Raw genomic sequence first — 16,775 nt, 5'->3', positions numbered from 1 at the left:
CTGGTGCCGACGAGCGACTCCATGGACGCGGGCGGAAGAGGTCACCCTCGCTGCGTGTGACAGGTAAGTATAGACCGCCGACCGCTGCTGCATCGCTGGTGAGATCTGCTTGTTTGGCAGCTCATTAGTAACCATTTAGCGATGCTCCAGCGATCCTGACCGGGTCGTATTGTTGGGATCGCTGGTGCAATGCTAAATGTAATGGGACCTTAACCCCTCTGTTCTCTGCAAGATTTCAGAAACATGAAAACATGCTGCAGACTATTAATAATGTGGGTGAGATTATCTTCAGATTATTTCACTTTTAGGTTGTGTTCCTTTAAGTTGTGTAATATCTGTGTGCGTTTTTCTCAGTTATTCGGACATAAACCATGGTGCAGCATGAGATTTAATGACACATTTCATTTATTTACTTTTTTTATGTTTTACATTTGAAATGTAAGTAGGGGATGTTTGGATATGGGTAACAGGCAGGCAGAGCAATTGACAGAGGCACCAATATACTGAAGGTCCAGCTAGGGCCCACGGGCTCCACCCACCTCCATGTCACGCACTATGGGTACACAAGCAGCCAGGGTTATAGGGTTCACAGTTAACATACAAGGGTCATAGATAAAAGGCTAGAAGGTGAAAGTCAAGGTCATAACAGTAGAACCTGCAGCAACTCTCTATTCACATCATTACAATGTTTTGCAGAATATTAAATAATATACAGTAGCTAAGGGATAATAAAATAAAGTTACACTTTCATATCACGTCTCTGGACTTCACTCTTAATAAAACACAAAAACCAATGCAAATGACTATACTTGTAACACTAATTTTGTCACACACTGGAGCACATTGTAATGACTGGTCAGATATTACACAGGGGCTCTAACACGAGGCTAGTAGTACGTGCTAAACACCGATATTGAGAATGGAATGAATTTGCAATTAATCAGTTTAAGCTTTCATTACTCGACATCTTTATGAGGTGGTAAGACAACATTTAAGTCATTATTGAAGTCAATGGTAATTCTGTTTCAGTCGGAACTTAATATCTGTTCTTCCATATTTATAAAATGGGCAAACTAAATTGCTTGTTTCGATTCCTGTTGCTTAAGTGTAATGAATGTTATTGTAAAATGTAAACCTACTGAACTTCTCAAAACCTGCAATTTATTCGAGACTCATGAGCCATGTTGACCTTATCGCTTTTCTTTTCATCACATCATTTCCTGAATTGTACTGTGTTGTAACACATTCAGCTGAAAAATCCTACATATACCCAACATTTAATACATCCATTTGTTTTCCTGTCCAACCTTCAGTTTAGATCTTCTGAAACTTCCTCTTAACAGTTCAGGTTGGTGGTTATAAAAATGATCATAGGAGGTAGAGGAAATAGGGGGCATCTACTTGATTTGTCACAGGATGATTTTACTTGATTCAAAATGGCAGTAGCTTTGATAATATATAGAGAGAGCTGCAGATTCTTCAGAAGGAAATACCAGAAGCAAATATAGCCAAGAAGGAACACTTGCTAGTTGTGTGATGCTCCTCTAATACATCTCAAGATGATGCAAATGGAAGTCTCCTTCCTAGTCTGAGTGCTTACAAACCCAGAATAGAATGAATATTACCCACAATGCTTGTGGATTATTAGGAGAATCTGCTCTTAGATTTCATAAGGAGTTCTGTATACAGCAGAAAAGAGCCAACCGTTAAAGTTTTGAATCATGGAGGGGTCTCCCTCAAAGGCTGAGGTGGATAGAAAGAGTACCCCTTTTATAAACTAAAGGCTTAGGGTAATAGCTCTCCATTCAGAATTAATGGTAAAGTACAACCTCCAGTTTCAGGCTTTATGGTATATGATGGTTAGAGGAAAGGCACACCTTTTCCCTAACTTCACCTGCTTACATCACACTGCAGCACTTGCATCTCTGTTTCTTCATAGTTAGGTCCTGCTCTCCACTCTTGGGTGCTGTAGTGTCATTGGTCTCTGGTTTCTCACTTTTGTTGGGAGGTTCTACAGGAGCACCATTGGGAGGGTGCTGTGCCTTTTCTGGTACTTCTCCATCAACAGCTGGCTGTTGCTCACCATCACCAATGACAACTAATTCCGCAGTTATGGCTTCTTCCAAACCCAGAACCTTCTTTGTTTCATGCTCATCTTCCACATTCTGGTAGCCCATAAAAATCATGGTTACTGGTTGCTCTGGGCCCAATGGTGTCTCAGGAGGTCGAGCCTGTACACCGGGAATTTCTTTTCGAGGAGATGCTCTTTGGATTGAGGTTTTTTCATCTGATGTCAAGGAAATGTCACTAAGGGTTGACTCCTCTGCCTTGTGGATGAGATCCTCCACCTCTGTGGAACTGAGCTGGTGAATGGTATCATTGGGAGCTGCAACTTCTGATCTCACTGCATGTACAACTGTAGACAAATTAAAGAGATGATGAAGAAGTACATAGCATATTGTAGACAGGCACAAAATCAAAGCAGTTGTTTAACTCCCTCCTTACTGCTTATAGACTTCCAGACAGTCAACACTTTACCCTGCACTGATGCACTAGAACGTCAATCCAGTATAAGCAGTTTGTACAAGATCATGAAGCTGTGGGGGTGAGAAGCTGGCTATGAGATGCAGCCAGAATTCCCAGAAAGAAGATGAACATGGTTTATTACCATGCTGACCTTCTCGATCATTGTATAAAAAGCAATGAACAAGCACTTGTGTAGACATATTACGACTGAGGTCTAAGAGGTAACGTTTCTCCTGCAGAGTAAGATACCGGCTCAGGCATGCAAAGGTAAGGAGGCTTATTCACTGTGCAAATTGCCTCTTTAGAGAGGACGATGACTTGAACTCTATTGCGCCACCTGTTGGAAGCAGCAATCCTACTAGTCACTTATCGCCCTTTAATGAGTCTTGCGATAAGACTTAGGATAAAAGCAATATGAGAATCTAAATTTGTAGACATTGTGTTTCATGCTATCAGCCCTCTTCAGTGTAAAGTATGAGAACTGATTTGGCTTGCTGAGAGGCTCTGGACTGAGGTTTAAAGGAGTAACGTGTCTCCTTCTGGAGCGTGACATATTGTATCTGGCATGTCAAGGTAAGGAGGCTTATTCACTGTGTAATGCTCCTCTGGGAAATTTTATATGCAAATTGCATCTTCAGAGAGGAAGAGGACTCGAACTCTATAGCGCCACCTGTTGGAAGCAGCAATCCTATTGACCGTTTAATTAGTCTTGCAATATGACGCCTCCTTACCTTAGCATGCCAGAGTCGGTATGTCACTCTCCAGAAGCAGAATAATTGCCCCTTAGACCTCAGTCCAGAGCCTCTCACCTAGCCAAATCAGTTCTCATACTTTGCACTGAGGGTCAATAGCTCGAAACACTGTCTGTAAATTGAAATTCTCATTTGGCTTTTATGTTACGTCAAATTGCAAGACTCATTGAAGGATCGATAGTGACTTGCAGGATTGCTGGTTACAACAGGTGGTACTATCGAGATTGCATGGCAAATAAGCTTCCTTACCTTGCATGCCAGAGACGGTATGTCACTCTCCAGAAGGAGAAACGTTACCCCTTATACCTCAGTCCAGAGGCTGTCACCCAGCCAAATCAGTTCTCATACTTTGCACTGATGAGGGCCAATAACAAATTGAGATTCTGATTTGGCTTTTATCCTAAGTCATATTGAATGACTCATTAAAAATTCCCCTGTAACTGGCATAAACATACCATCCCAGTTACAGTGGAATACAGCAATAAAAATAATGTAATATGTTAAAATGCCCCATGTATCACAAAAAAGAGGCAAAATTATTTGAATATCAGAATAAGAAAAAAAATTATAGGCGTTAATAGTGCATGTACTGTAAGACACAAATGTGCCTGGTCAGGAAGAAGGGAAAATGGTTTACTCATGAAGAAATGAAGCATAAAGATTATTAATAAGACAGAGGTCCCAAAGCAATTACATTGTAAATTTACCACCATTGTATGTGACATACAGGACAATTTAATGTGAAGAAAATTACCTTTTTAATATATAAAGTATAAAGGAATAAGAAACTTGAAAGAAAACAGCACAGAATTTATAGAAACAAAAAGAAGTGGAAGAAAAAACTTCAAAGAAAGAGCTGAATTAAAAGCTCAGAAACTCCAGAACTCCAAAGTATGGCCGACTGGTCACAGCTTGATTTACAGGTAAAAATAACTATGTGTCATTCAATAACATGATCAGAGGTTTGCTACTGAAATTTTCTTCTGGTGAAAAAAAAACACCTGACCTTTCAGAGAACCCTACCTTTCTGTGCATCTTCATACACCTTGACCCCCTGCATGGGGTACTCTTGAGGGAGCACAGTGTTGCTAGAGAGGACCTTAGTCTCCCCTGTGATTCTGTCCTTCTCTACTGTAATCTCCACAGAGTACATTGCTGGGACACAAACAGGACAGTGACATTAAATTTCACAATACCCCTCATTCCCTCTCATTATACTGCTGAGGGGCAACAAGCAAGGGCTGGTAGATACAGGAGGGAGTGAGCGTAAAGTGAGACTAGCGAAGCAGGAAGATAGCGGGGTAACGGCAATTTTCTCCAGTTTGCTTAATCCCTGGAGTAGGATGTTATTCATGCTGTGAGGAAACCAAGGGCACCAGCAGCAGACTGTGATCAGCACAGTTAGGCATCACTGCAGAATAGCAATATGCTGGTGTAAGGAGTCTTGCTAACATGCTAATAACATTATATGGTGTTAGTGATATCATTAATTTATGGTAATCAGAAAAAAAAAAACATTTTCAAAGAGAAATGTAAATGCAAAATATTATTTTCCACATCTTGATGTTAGGTTGATATCACTATTGCTGAAATTCAATGTATTTATTATTTTAGCCTACATAATGTAATTGCAGCAGAGATTTTGTGTTAACAATTTGGGATATGTAACACAATAGCTATTTTGCTATTTTCCTCTATTTCTCTCTATCTGGTAAGTAAGGCTCCTTGCACATGATTCTACGTTTTCCCATACGCATCCAATCATCCATCGTGTATTCAAGTATAATGGATTCCATACAGATTACTGTTCTCTATGGGGAGAGAAGCTGTCTGCTCAAGGTCTCAAGAAGGCTCAGGGTACATACAGACTTATTGTATCACGGCAGCAACAGTCGCAGTCCATGGGAATACATTTAGTCTGAAACTGTAAAAATATCAAGAAGGAAGACCTAGGGTGAATTATACAAGCAAGTCTCACGCATGGTGTTTGCCTACCAACTGCCACTGTCATGAGATGTCACAAGCAAAAGTCTGTGTGTAGCCTCAGCTACAGGGACAGAAAAAGCAAAGCATGCTGTTTGGTTTATCGATGCCCGTTTCAGTGTCAAAATCGTAAGCTGCGCCATATAGTATGACGTATCCAAGTACAGCTTTTGTCTCCAGATTATATGGTATGGGGACATGACCACTGTTAACTTCAGAAGAGCCGAGTCATGCCTCTCTCCTGAATGCTAAGACAGCCAAGCAATGCCCAGCACGGTGTGAGAGACTGCAAACCCTGCTAGCTTGGTCAGACATCTACTCACCTGCTCTCATCATATCTGGACTGTCTGTCTTCTTAACGGGGGACTGTGACGTGGTCTGATCTATAGAAAAAACACAAAGTGATACTTAAAAATAACAGTTAAGCAGAAATGTATACCTGCTTCCACCTCTGATGAGACCCAAATAAAGTACGGAAGAACGTACCTCTGGCAGTGTTCATTATGGTCTGAAAGAAAACACAAGGAAATTAGTGTGTGCAAACATCCATCCATCCATCCATCCATGAGGTGACATAACAGCAATACATCACACCTAAGAGAAGAATATTATCTGATAATATTCCCATAATGTGACCCATTTAGAGATACTTCCCTCTTCACCCATGCAGCATCCTAAATGAGGGCAGATCAACTAATCAGCTGCCATCGGAATAATGAACCGCTTGCTTCAGCCTTCTCTGCTGGGTGACAGGGGCCTAAAAACCAATATGTATGGGTCCAGGCCCTGGACCATAAATTTAGGCCAAGTTGTTCCTGATCATAACACAACATATTACTGTAGCATAAGTTTTAATATCATTTAGCTATATTCCCTAGATTATTTTCCTCAGCTGCTAAAGCTGATGTGAGAACTGATGTGAGAACTTCAGATTAATAATTGATTTTCATGCAATAACAATGTACATATTATCATAAGATATGTCTTTCCAATTTAAAATATCTAAAAAGCACTATAGTAAAGTCACATTGAGCAAAAAAACAATTGTTATTTTGGCTCAGTTAGACCACCGAACCTAACAGTGAAGGACGACGCACACTATCACTGGGAAAATGCAAGTGTAGGTACCATGGAGCCAGAGCGTTCTGGAAGCAAGCACGGCACAGGACATTCAAGGAGACTTTAGCATTGCACATAGACTTTGCATTTTGCCTTTATATACTCGTAGTGAAAATATGTATTTGCATGGATGTATGACCGGCAGTAAATTAGCATCTGCTCTTTGGCTGCAGCTCTTCACAAAGGTCATAACTTATGTTATCCTGAGAAAAGGCCATTTTCCTGGTCTCAGACCTCAGGGTGCCTTTCTGAGAAGGCATAGAATGGAACTATTTCACACCTCTGATGCCTTTGAAGGAAGACGCCAAATGGGACCTAGTGCAGCCTGACACTTTCTACTTTCTATGGGATTCTTACCACAAAAAGCGTTTACAGACAAATAATGCATTCATTGGTAAAGTAGTCGTGGACCAGTCACAAACCAGGAATTAGAATATTAACATGAAAGGCCGGTCTAGAGGTCTGGTCTCCAGTCTAAGCCTATAAATTGGGCTGTCCACAAAGAAAGTTGTTCACACATTGAGGGGCAGCCAAGCTGATGTGATTCATTTCATATCCCTCCCCTCAGGGAACAGAATACCAGACTGCAAAGTTTAGATATTTCTGTAAGTTTCTCCCTTTTATTTTATAACTGTGTTGCATATTTGTATGTCCCTTTTCATTTCCATATTTTTTATATCCTTTTATTGTAAGCACGCCTCTTTTTCTATTAAACCTTAAAACTTTAATAAGTTTGAACCTTGTATGCTCTAAAAGAATCCATAGCCTTAGTATAATCCCAGTGATTGGCAGACAATAGTAGTAGTATTTCCGGGACTCATCCCCCAGTGAGTGGTGGCAGCGTGTGTGAAGCGGGGTAGCGTGATCTCTGTTGGGGTGTGATTTATGCTCCCATTGCAGCATAGGACAGAGGTTGAATGCTGGATTGAGTGAGAGAAGATAGATTAACCCTTGCAAGCGCAACCCCTAGTCACTTGCTGAGAAGCGGGTTTGTGACAATACTCCAGACCACAATCAAAGGACCGAAGTATTATCCTCAACACACATTTGTTTAGATGCACATTCTAATTATCATATTCAGACATGTTGCCTATGGATCGTGCGTAAATAGAATGTAATGTGTGTTGAGGCTAAAAATGATCATATTGACACCACAGATGATTCACAAAATGTTATACTATGGAGCAGCGAAGAAAAAATTACATTTTTACTACTAAATTGTGGTTTTACCCGACATTTTACATCTTTACAAGGAAAAATAGATAAAAAATGTCCACATTGTGTGTTACAGAATTCCTCCTAAACATGGTAATACCCCATATGTGGCTGTAGAGTACTGTTTGGCTGTCCGGCTATTTGACTGTAAAGGCCCCGTCACACACAGTGAGATCGCTGATTTTGTGACGCAACAGCGATCTCGCCAGCGACATCGCTGTGTGTGACATGCATCAGCGACCGCCCCCCCCGCCGGATATCGCTGATCGTGCAGGATCGTCCTGGGCCCTTTTTAATTGTTGGTCTCATGCTGGCCAGCACGCATCTCTGCGTGTGGCAGTGGGAGACCAACGATCAGCGACGCTGCACGCTGGTATCTAAGGTAAACAGCGGGTTACTAAGAGCCGGGTGGCTCTTGGATACCCGCTGTTTATCCTGGAAACCAGCGTGCACGCTGGTATCTAAGGTAAACAGCGGGTATCCAAGAGCCGCGCGGCTCTTAGTTACCCACTGTTTACCCTAGATACCAGCTTGCTCGCTGGTCCTGATCGCTGGTGAGTCTGTCTATGTGACAGGTCAACAGCGATCAGCCTAATGATGTCCCAGCGATCCCATCCACGTCGGATCGTTGGTGGGATCGCTGGGACATCGTTGTGTGTAACGGGGCCTTTAGAACACAAATTTATTATTATACATTTTTCTAAAATAGTGTGCAGACTCCATTTTCAGAGCCCATAATGACAGAACAGCAGACAATTACCCAATTTGCAAATTACACCACTCTGGGAATTCAAATATAGATGTATTTTGACCCCACATGTGTTTTCCAGCAACAAGCACTTAAAATTGCAAATGTCTTCTTATATTGTATATCCACGTATAAATGAGGCCGCACTCAATGAGCTGGTGAAGATATTGCCTGATTTATTGGCACATGTTACACATGTCGGGCCGGGGGAGTGACATCAGGAGTGCAGAGGGAGCTGACAACGATCGTTTTGCGCTATCCAAGCGCTTCCACGGGTCATAAAGTGGAAGGGAGTGACGGATTCATATAGAAATTACGTCACTTGATAACTCCGCCTTCCACAGCTGCTGTCTAAACAACGTGAGTGAATTAAAAACAAAGAGATAATACACCAAAGATGCAAGAAAGCACAAATACAAATAAATGCAAATACATATCAATATGTACAAAGAGAGCGACCTAAGAGAGAAATAAATAACTGTTACGATCATCTTATCATTATGACGTAATTATATAGCATAGTATGGACGATATAAATATAAAACAAATATGGCAGACATATGTATCTAAATGCTAACACCATCTGTCGTCCATGCAAGCACAAAAAAGTAAGTGCGGTATATAAATATACTTAGAAACATGTACAGACACCGAATGTATTAATACAAAACATTCTGTGCTTCAATAATGTAAAATGAGGCAATTAGATGTAAACCAAAATACCTCAGTGATATATCAGCACGGCTGAAAAAATACCGCATGCAGGATTGACCAATCATTCTAAGAATGAAAATACAGATATATACTGCACAAATCATACATAAAATCAATAATATAAATATGTCTGTGAGAATTCCAGTAAGATGTACTAATAACAGGAATAAACACCTTAATCAATGCAAGATAATAGTGTCAGTTCTATCGTGTAGTTATTTGAAATGACAAATAATTGCATAAAACGGTAAACCTAAATACATGCATTAATATCATAATATAAATAGCAAATCAGTCCCAGGACAATACACAATTATATATCTGCTTATTCCTCACAAAAAAACAGACATGTCTATCCTATCATTAAATCCAGTCGGACCCATGGCACAAGTGTCCATGATCCACTTGGATTCTCGTCGTAACAAAATCCTGTGTAAATTTCCTCCTTGAGGGGGCAAAAACACCTTCTCAAAACCAGCAAAAGAGAGGACAGACAAGTCACCTCCATGTATGTCCCTGACGTGACTGATTAGACGTGGAACCCCTTCCCTGTTCCAAGCGATTTATAGTGTTCCCTAAAGCGGACGTATAAGGGGCGTATGGTTTTACCTGTGTAGTAAAACCGACACGTGCAGAAAATGACGTACACCACATGATCTGTCTTGCATGTAATAAAATCAGAAACCGTATGACTGATCGCACTCATGCGTATGGTGCGGTCCGTGCAATGGAACTTGCAATACGGACAGTGACCACACTTAAAATTGCCTCTAGGAATTCCCTTACTCAACCAATTGTCATGTTCTGTAACCATATGATTTTTCACCAAAACATCCCTAATTCTTTCACTACATTTACATGAGATAAGGGGCCCTCTGGATGTTATGTCACTTAAATCTCTGTCCTGCTCTAAAATATGCCAGTTCCTTCTTATTGCAGCCCTAATCTGTGGATCCATGGAACTGTAACGAAAGCAAAATGTGAACCTTTTCTCATTCTGAACCTTCTTACTGCTGCTAGATACTTCTTTATTGTTCTTAGACCTGTATTGTTGTTTCACTTTTTCAAGCGCTGTCGAATATGGTATTCGGATACCCTCGTTGTCTGAGCCTGTCGTATAAATCCTTGGATTGTGTATCGAAACCCTCTACGGTATTATTAAAGCGGCGTACTCGCAGGAACTGGCTATATGGAAGTGATTTTTTAATATGGGGGGGGGGGGGTGGAAACTATCATAATGCAATACCGAATTAGTTGCAATTGGTTTCCTGAATACTGACATACATATGTTATCATCTTTAATCTCCACCAGTACATCCAGGAACTCTAGCCGAGCGCCTCCATAAATGTGTGTGAACAACATGTTCATCTGATTGACATCATTCAACTGGTTGACAAATCCATCAAACAGTTCTCTAGAACCATCCCATATGATGAACACGTCATCCACATATCTGAGATAGAGCTTGATGTGTTGGAGGAAATTATTATTATAAACATATTTTTCCTCAAAAACGCCTAGAAACAAATTGGCGATAGTACACGCAGCCATGTAAGAAGGAATGTCTTTCAACATGGGACATAACAACCAATCAATATACTGGGATAGGGGTTCTGTGATGGATCCTATCCCAGATACGATTGGGCGTCCTGGAGGGCAAGATAACGATTTATGAATTTTCGGTATATGGTACCAATGAGGTCGCGTGGGGAACTCCGGCAGCAATTTCTCTGCCTTACTCTGAGTAATGACATTCATCATGACGTATTTTCTGAGAAGAGACCTCAAATCTCTAATATATCTAGAAGTGGGGTCGGCTCTTAATTTGGTATATGTCACTGAATCTGATAACTGTCGGTGTGCTTCAGAAAAATACGTATTTTTAGGCATAAGAGATACTGATGCCTTTTTATGTGTGGTTCAAAATTTCACTTGGCAACCAGGTTTCGAGTTGGCATCCATAGATGTGGAGAGCCTATACACGAGGATCCCCCAAAAAACTGGGGGTAGATATTATCAGAGAAATTGTCAATACTACAGATAAAGAGCAGGGCTTTATTGATTTTGTATGTGAAGCTATTCATTTCATACTCACACATAATGCCTTCACTTTTGACTCTACATGGTACCTACAGAATGTGGGTACCGCGATGGGAACTCTGGCAGCGTGTACTATCGCCAATTTGTTTCTAGGCGTTTTTGAGGAAAAATATATTTATAATAATAATTTCCTCCAACACATCAAGCTCTATAGCAGATATGTGGATGACGTATTCATCATATGGGATGGTTCTAGAGAACTGTTTGATGGATTTGTCAACCAGTTGAATGATGTCAATCAGATGAACATGTTGTTCACACACATTTATGGAGGCGCTCGGCTAGAGCTCCTGGAAGTACTGGTGGAGATTAAAGATGATAACATATGTATGTCAGTATTCAGGAAACCAATTGCAACTAATTCGGTATTGCATTATGATAGTTTCCACCCCCCCCCCCCCCCCCCATATTAAAAAATCACTTCCATATAGCCAGTTCCTGCGAGTACGCCGCTTTAATAATACCGTAGAGGGTTTCGATACACAATCCAAGGATTTATACGACAGGCTCAGACAACGAGGGTATCCGAATACCATATTCGACAGCGCTTGAAAAAGTGAAACAACAATACAGGTCTAAGAACAATAAAGAAGTATCTAGCAGCAGTAAGAAGGTTCAGAATGAGAAAAGGTTCACATTTTGCTTTCGTTACAGTTCCATGGATCCACAGATTAGGGCTGCAATAAGAAGGAACTGGCATATTTTAGAGCAGGACAGAGATTTAAGTGACATAACATCCAGAGGGCCCCTTATCTTATGTAAACGTAGTAAAAGAATTAGGGATGTTTTGGTGAAAAATCGTATGGTTACAGAACATGACAATTGGTTGAGTAAGGGAATCCCTAGAGGCAATTTTAAGTGTTGTCACTGTCCGTATTGCAAGTTCCATTGCACGGACCGCACCATACGCATGAGTGCGATCAGTCATACGGTTTCTGATTTTATTACATGCAAGACAGATCATGTGGTGTACGTCATTTTCTGCACGTGTCGGTTTTACTACACAGGTAAAACCATACGCCCCATATACGTCTGCTTTAGGGAACACTATAAATCGCTTGGAACAGGGAAAGGGGTTCCACGTCTAATCAGTCACGTCAGGGACATACATGGAGGTGACTTGTCTGTCCTCTCTTTTGCTGGTTTTGAGAAGGTGGTTTTGCCCCCTCAAGGAGGTAATTTACACAGGATTTTGTTACGACGAGAATCCAAGTGGATCATGGACACTTGTGCCATGGGTCCGACTGGATTTAATGATAGGATAGACATGTCTGTTTTTTTGTGAGGAATAAGCAGATATATAATTGTGTACTCTGTCCTGGGACTGATTTACTATTTATATTATGATATTAATGCATGTATTTAGGTTTACCGTTTTATGCAATTATTTGTCATTTCAAATAACTACACGATAGAACTGACACTATTATCTTGCATTGATTAAGGTGTTTATTCCTGTTATTATTACATCTTACTGGAATTCTCACAGACATATTTATATTATTGATTTTATGTATGATTTGTGCAGTATATATCTGTATTTTCATTCTTAGAATGATTGGTCAATCCTGCATGCGGTATTTTTTCAGCCGTGCTGATATATCACTGAGGTATTTTGGTTTACATCTAATTGCCTCATTTTACATTATTGAAGCACAGAATGTTTTGTATTAATACATTCGGTGTCTGTACATGTTTCTAAGTATATTTATATACCGCACTTACTTTTTTGTGCTTGCATGGACGACAGATGGTGTTAGCATTTAGATACATGTCTGCCATATTTGTTTTATACTTGTATAGTCCATACTATGCTATATAATTATGTCATAATGATAAGATGATCGTAACAATTATTTATTTCTCTCTTAGGTCGCTCTCTTTGTACATATTGATATGTATTTGCAATTATTTGTATTTGTGCTTTCTTGCATCTTTGATGTATTATCTCTTTGTTTTTAATTCACTCACGTTGTTTAGACAGCAGCTGTGGAAGGCGGAGTTATCAAGTGACGTAATTTCTATATGAATCCGTCACTCCCTTCCACTTTATGACCCGTGGAAGCGCTTGGATAGCGCAAAACGATCGTTGTCAGCTCCCTCTGCACTCCTGATGTCACTCCCCCGGCCCGACATGTGTAACATGTGCCAATAAATCAAGCAATATCTTCACCAGCTCAATGAGTGCGGCCTCATTTCTACTTGGATATACAGAGCATTGTGAGGCTAACTGTGGTTTAGGCACACTGTGGGGCTCAAAAGGGAGGGAGGCACTTGGATTTTGTAGTGCAGATTCCAGTTTTTTGTGCGGGGGAAACGTCACTTATTCAGAGCCTATGTTCTATCCGTAATGAGGAAAAGACCCGAGTGGGTACTTGTTTTTGTGGTTTAGTTGAAGCTCTCATTGGAAGCATTTTGGTTAACATTTATCCCATGCTGTAAGCTGACCACTCTCATCGGGGGTTTCCATATAAATCTCCGAATTACGTGTTTCAGACGAAACCCAAAACAACTATAATGAAGTTAGCAGAGTTACTCCGGACTCAGTGTCCATCTTTTTAGTAGTGCAAAAAAAACTGTGTTCAAGTGTGCTTTTGTGCACGCCAAAAAAGATAGATGCTGCTGGATTATAAATCAGAGTCCAAAGTGTCTTCATCTGCCTCATTATAGGAATCATCCATTAAGGGTTTTTTTTCTGAATCACATATTTCTGACATTCAGATGTAAACCTCCAAGCAGTGTACAGCACTGGATAAATGTGAGCAGAGCCTTACTGCATTCTTTTGGAGGCAGAATGCGACAAAATAACGCATTACAGTCTATGGGAACACAGGCGTGCGCATGGACATGTGTTCGTCTGCGTTTTTGGCGTAAAAATGTGTAGACACTGGTTTTAACCCCTAGAGAACTAATGCGCATAAAAAACGCAAACGCATGCAAAAACGCATGATGCGTTTTTGCATGCGTTTCTATTGCGCACGATGCGCTGCGCAAAAAAACGCTAATGTGAAATTAGCCTAAGCAAAGCTTTAACTACAAAAATTTCTTTGCAACACCATATTTAGACAGCTATAATTTTTATGTCTTTCTGAACACTTTTTTCGCATTCTATTCCTATTTTTGGGAGGCAGAAGGAACAAAAAACAGCAATTCAGGAATTCTTTTTTTACTGTTTGGTAAGTAATGACAACTTCATTCTTTGGGTCAGTATGATTACAGTGATACAAGATTTATGTAGGTTTTTTTTCTGCTGATTTACACAATCAAGCCATTGTCTAGCCAAGTTGAGCAATCGTGGGAGAAGAGCCTTGGAGAGAGAGGTAAAAAAGAACCCCAAGATCACTGTGGCTGAGCTCCAGAGATGCAGTGGGGAGATGGGAGAAAGTTCCACAAAGTGAACTATCACAGCAGCCCTCCACCAGTCGGGCCTTTATGGCAGAGTGACCCGACGGAAGCCTCTCCTCAGTGCCAGACATATGAAGGCCCGCATAGATTTTCCTAAAAAATACATGAAGTACTCCCAGACTATGAGAAATAAGATTCTCTGGTCTGTTGAGATGAAGACAGAACTTTTTGGTGATAATTCTAAGAGGTATGTGTGGAGAAAACCAGGCACTGCTCATCACCTTGCCCAATACAATCTCAACAGTGAAACATGGCGGTGGCAGCATCATGCTATAGGGGTGTTTTTCAGCTGCAGGGACAGGACGACTGGTTGCAATTGAAGGAAACATGAATGCGGCCATGTACAGAGATATCCTGGATGAAAACCTCTTCCAGAGTGCTCTGGATCTCAGACTTGGCCGAAGGTTCACCTTCCAACAAGACAATGACCCTAAACACATAGCTAAAATAACAAAAGAGTGGCTTCAGAACAACTCTGACCATTCTTGACTGGCCCAACCAGACCCCTGACCTAAACCCAACTCAGCATCTCTGGAAAGACCTGAAAATGGCTATCCACCAACGTTCACCATCCAACCTGACAAAAATGGAGAGGATCTGCAAGGAAGAATGGCAGAGGATCCCCAAATACAGGTGTGAAAAATGTGGCATCATTCCCAAGGAGACTCATGGCTGTACTAGCTCAAAAAAGTGCTTCTACTCAATACTGAGCAAAGGGTCTGAATACTTATGACCATGTGATATTTCAATTTTTCTTTTTTAATAAATTTGCAAAAATTTCTACATTTCTGTTTTTTTTCAGTCAAGATGCGTTGTAGAGTGTACAATAATGACAAAAAAAGAACTTTTTTGAATTTACCAAATGGCTGCAATGAAACAAAGAAAGAAAAATTTAAAGGGGTCTGAATACTTTCCGTACCCACTGTACTTGTGGGCATGTTCCGACAAGTCTTATCCAGTTTCTCTCAATTGTCCTCTATTTTCTAGAACAGACAGAAGTCGTCCATCCATGGAGTCTGTCAGCTTCTTAATTTGTTGAAGATCACCAGTTTTGTAAGCACCAGCCACAGCCCCCCAGACACTGTTCAGAGAGGTGTATTGTTTTCCTCCACTGAACATCTCCAATTAAAGAAGGGCCCACAAGTTCTCAGTAGGGTTTAGGGTCAGTCAAATCTCTTTATTGTCCCATTTTGCCTGTGTAAACCAAGCTCCCTAATAATTCTGCACACCTTGATAAAAGGTGATGATCAGGGTGGCTAACTTGTCTTTTTATTTTTCTAGACAGCTTATCAAAACATCATGGACAGACAATATATTTTACTGACATTCGAAAGCTATAATAAATTATGTTTATAAGTGATACATGACTACAGCCCATAATTCTGATAAGAAGACATCAGCTGCATTCCCTGTAAACTGTGAAAAGATAATTACAGTAAAAATAATCACTATAAATTTCTTCAGCTTCAAAAAAATCATGGATACCTCATTGGCTTTGAAGAATCAGGGCCAATGTCTTTTTCAGGTGGGCAAACCTGCTGAGCTTTTCAAGAATACACGTGGTCAATCCTGAGGAAGAAGTAATTTTGGTCTTCAAAACGCGTCGAATAAACCACTACCTTTTCTACTCTTCACACGGGGATATACAGTAAGTCTCAGTTCATTAAACAGTGTGGAAACAATCCACAAATATCCCTTTCCTTGATGACCAACGGTCACTTGCTGACCCATGGATCTGCTGCAGCTGATGCTCACATTTCATGCCTTCTTAACTGATAGGTTAGTTTAATTTGAGTAAAACCTTATTGTGTCTACCGGGTAAGACGCTATTTGCGCTGATTTTTCCTAAAGCCCCTTAGATGGAGCTTTTCAAGAAGACGCTTCAAGAAATGCCGCTGTTTTTTTTTTGCAATAATAAAGAAACCACCAATAGTTTTTAGCAAATATGCTTGCAAAATACTCAAAAAGACTACCAGGAGTCCCTTTTGAGTCTCCCACTGACTTGTTTTGGAAAGTAGAGACTATCTTCAAAGCGGAAAATGCCTGAAGAATTGTCAGCAATCATCTTTTGACGGCGTGGTGTCTTTGGAAAGCTGAAGTGGTTAAAAAACGCTCTAAAGATAGAACACATGAACCGCAAGTTGTTTTTACACAGAAATGCAAAAGTTCATTATTTTGAGTGCTTAGTCAGTGCTTTTTCAGTTGGTTTTCA

General features: G+C 40.5%; 1 protein-coding gene across 12 annotated transcripts in view; it reads right to left on the bottom strand.

Annotated features, from left to right (window-relative positions):
* Nucleotides 1-387: 387 nt before the first annotated feature.
* Nucleotides 388-16,775, bottom strand: part of PALM (paralemmin) — a 185,531-nt gene continuing 169,143 nt past the window's right edge. For 11 of the 12 annotated variants that reach the window (XM_073543379.1, XM_073543384.1, XM_073543375.1 and 8 more), the window contains 4 exons: nucleotides 5,748-5,769; nucleotides 5,585-5,644; nucleotides 4,302-4,433; nucleotides 388-2,416 (listed from right to left, as the gene is read on the bottom strand). In XM_073543379.1, coding sequence (XP_073399480.1) covers nucleotides 1,899-2,416; nucleotides 4,302-4,433; nucleotides 5,585-5,644; nucleotides 5,748-5,769 — 732 coding nt within the window. In that variant the 3' untranslated portion in view covers nucleotides 388-1,898. The remainder of the gene's footprint in view (nucleotides 2,417-4,301; nucleotides 4,434-5,584; nucleotides 5,645-5,747; nucleotides 5,770-16,775) is intronic. The other variant, XM_073543381.1, reaches the window with a different exon arrangement.

The sequence above is a fragment of the Dendrobates tinctorius genome, unplaced genomic scaffold (assembly GCF_039654945.1).
Source record: "Dendrobates tinctorius isolate UK_male_01 unplaced genomic scaffold, ASM3965494v1 ptg000132l, whole genome shotgun sequence".
Taxonomy (NCBI): Eukaryota; Metazoa; Chordata; class Amphibia; order Anura; family Dendrobatidae; genus Dendrobates; species Dendrobates tinctorius.
The sequence above is the reverse complement of the archived record's forward strand: the minus strand, read 5'-3'. Positions and strand labels throughout refer to the sequence as shown.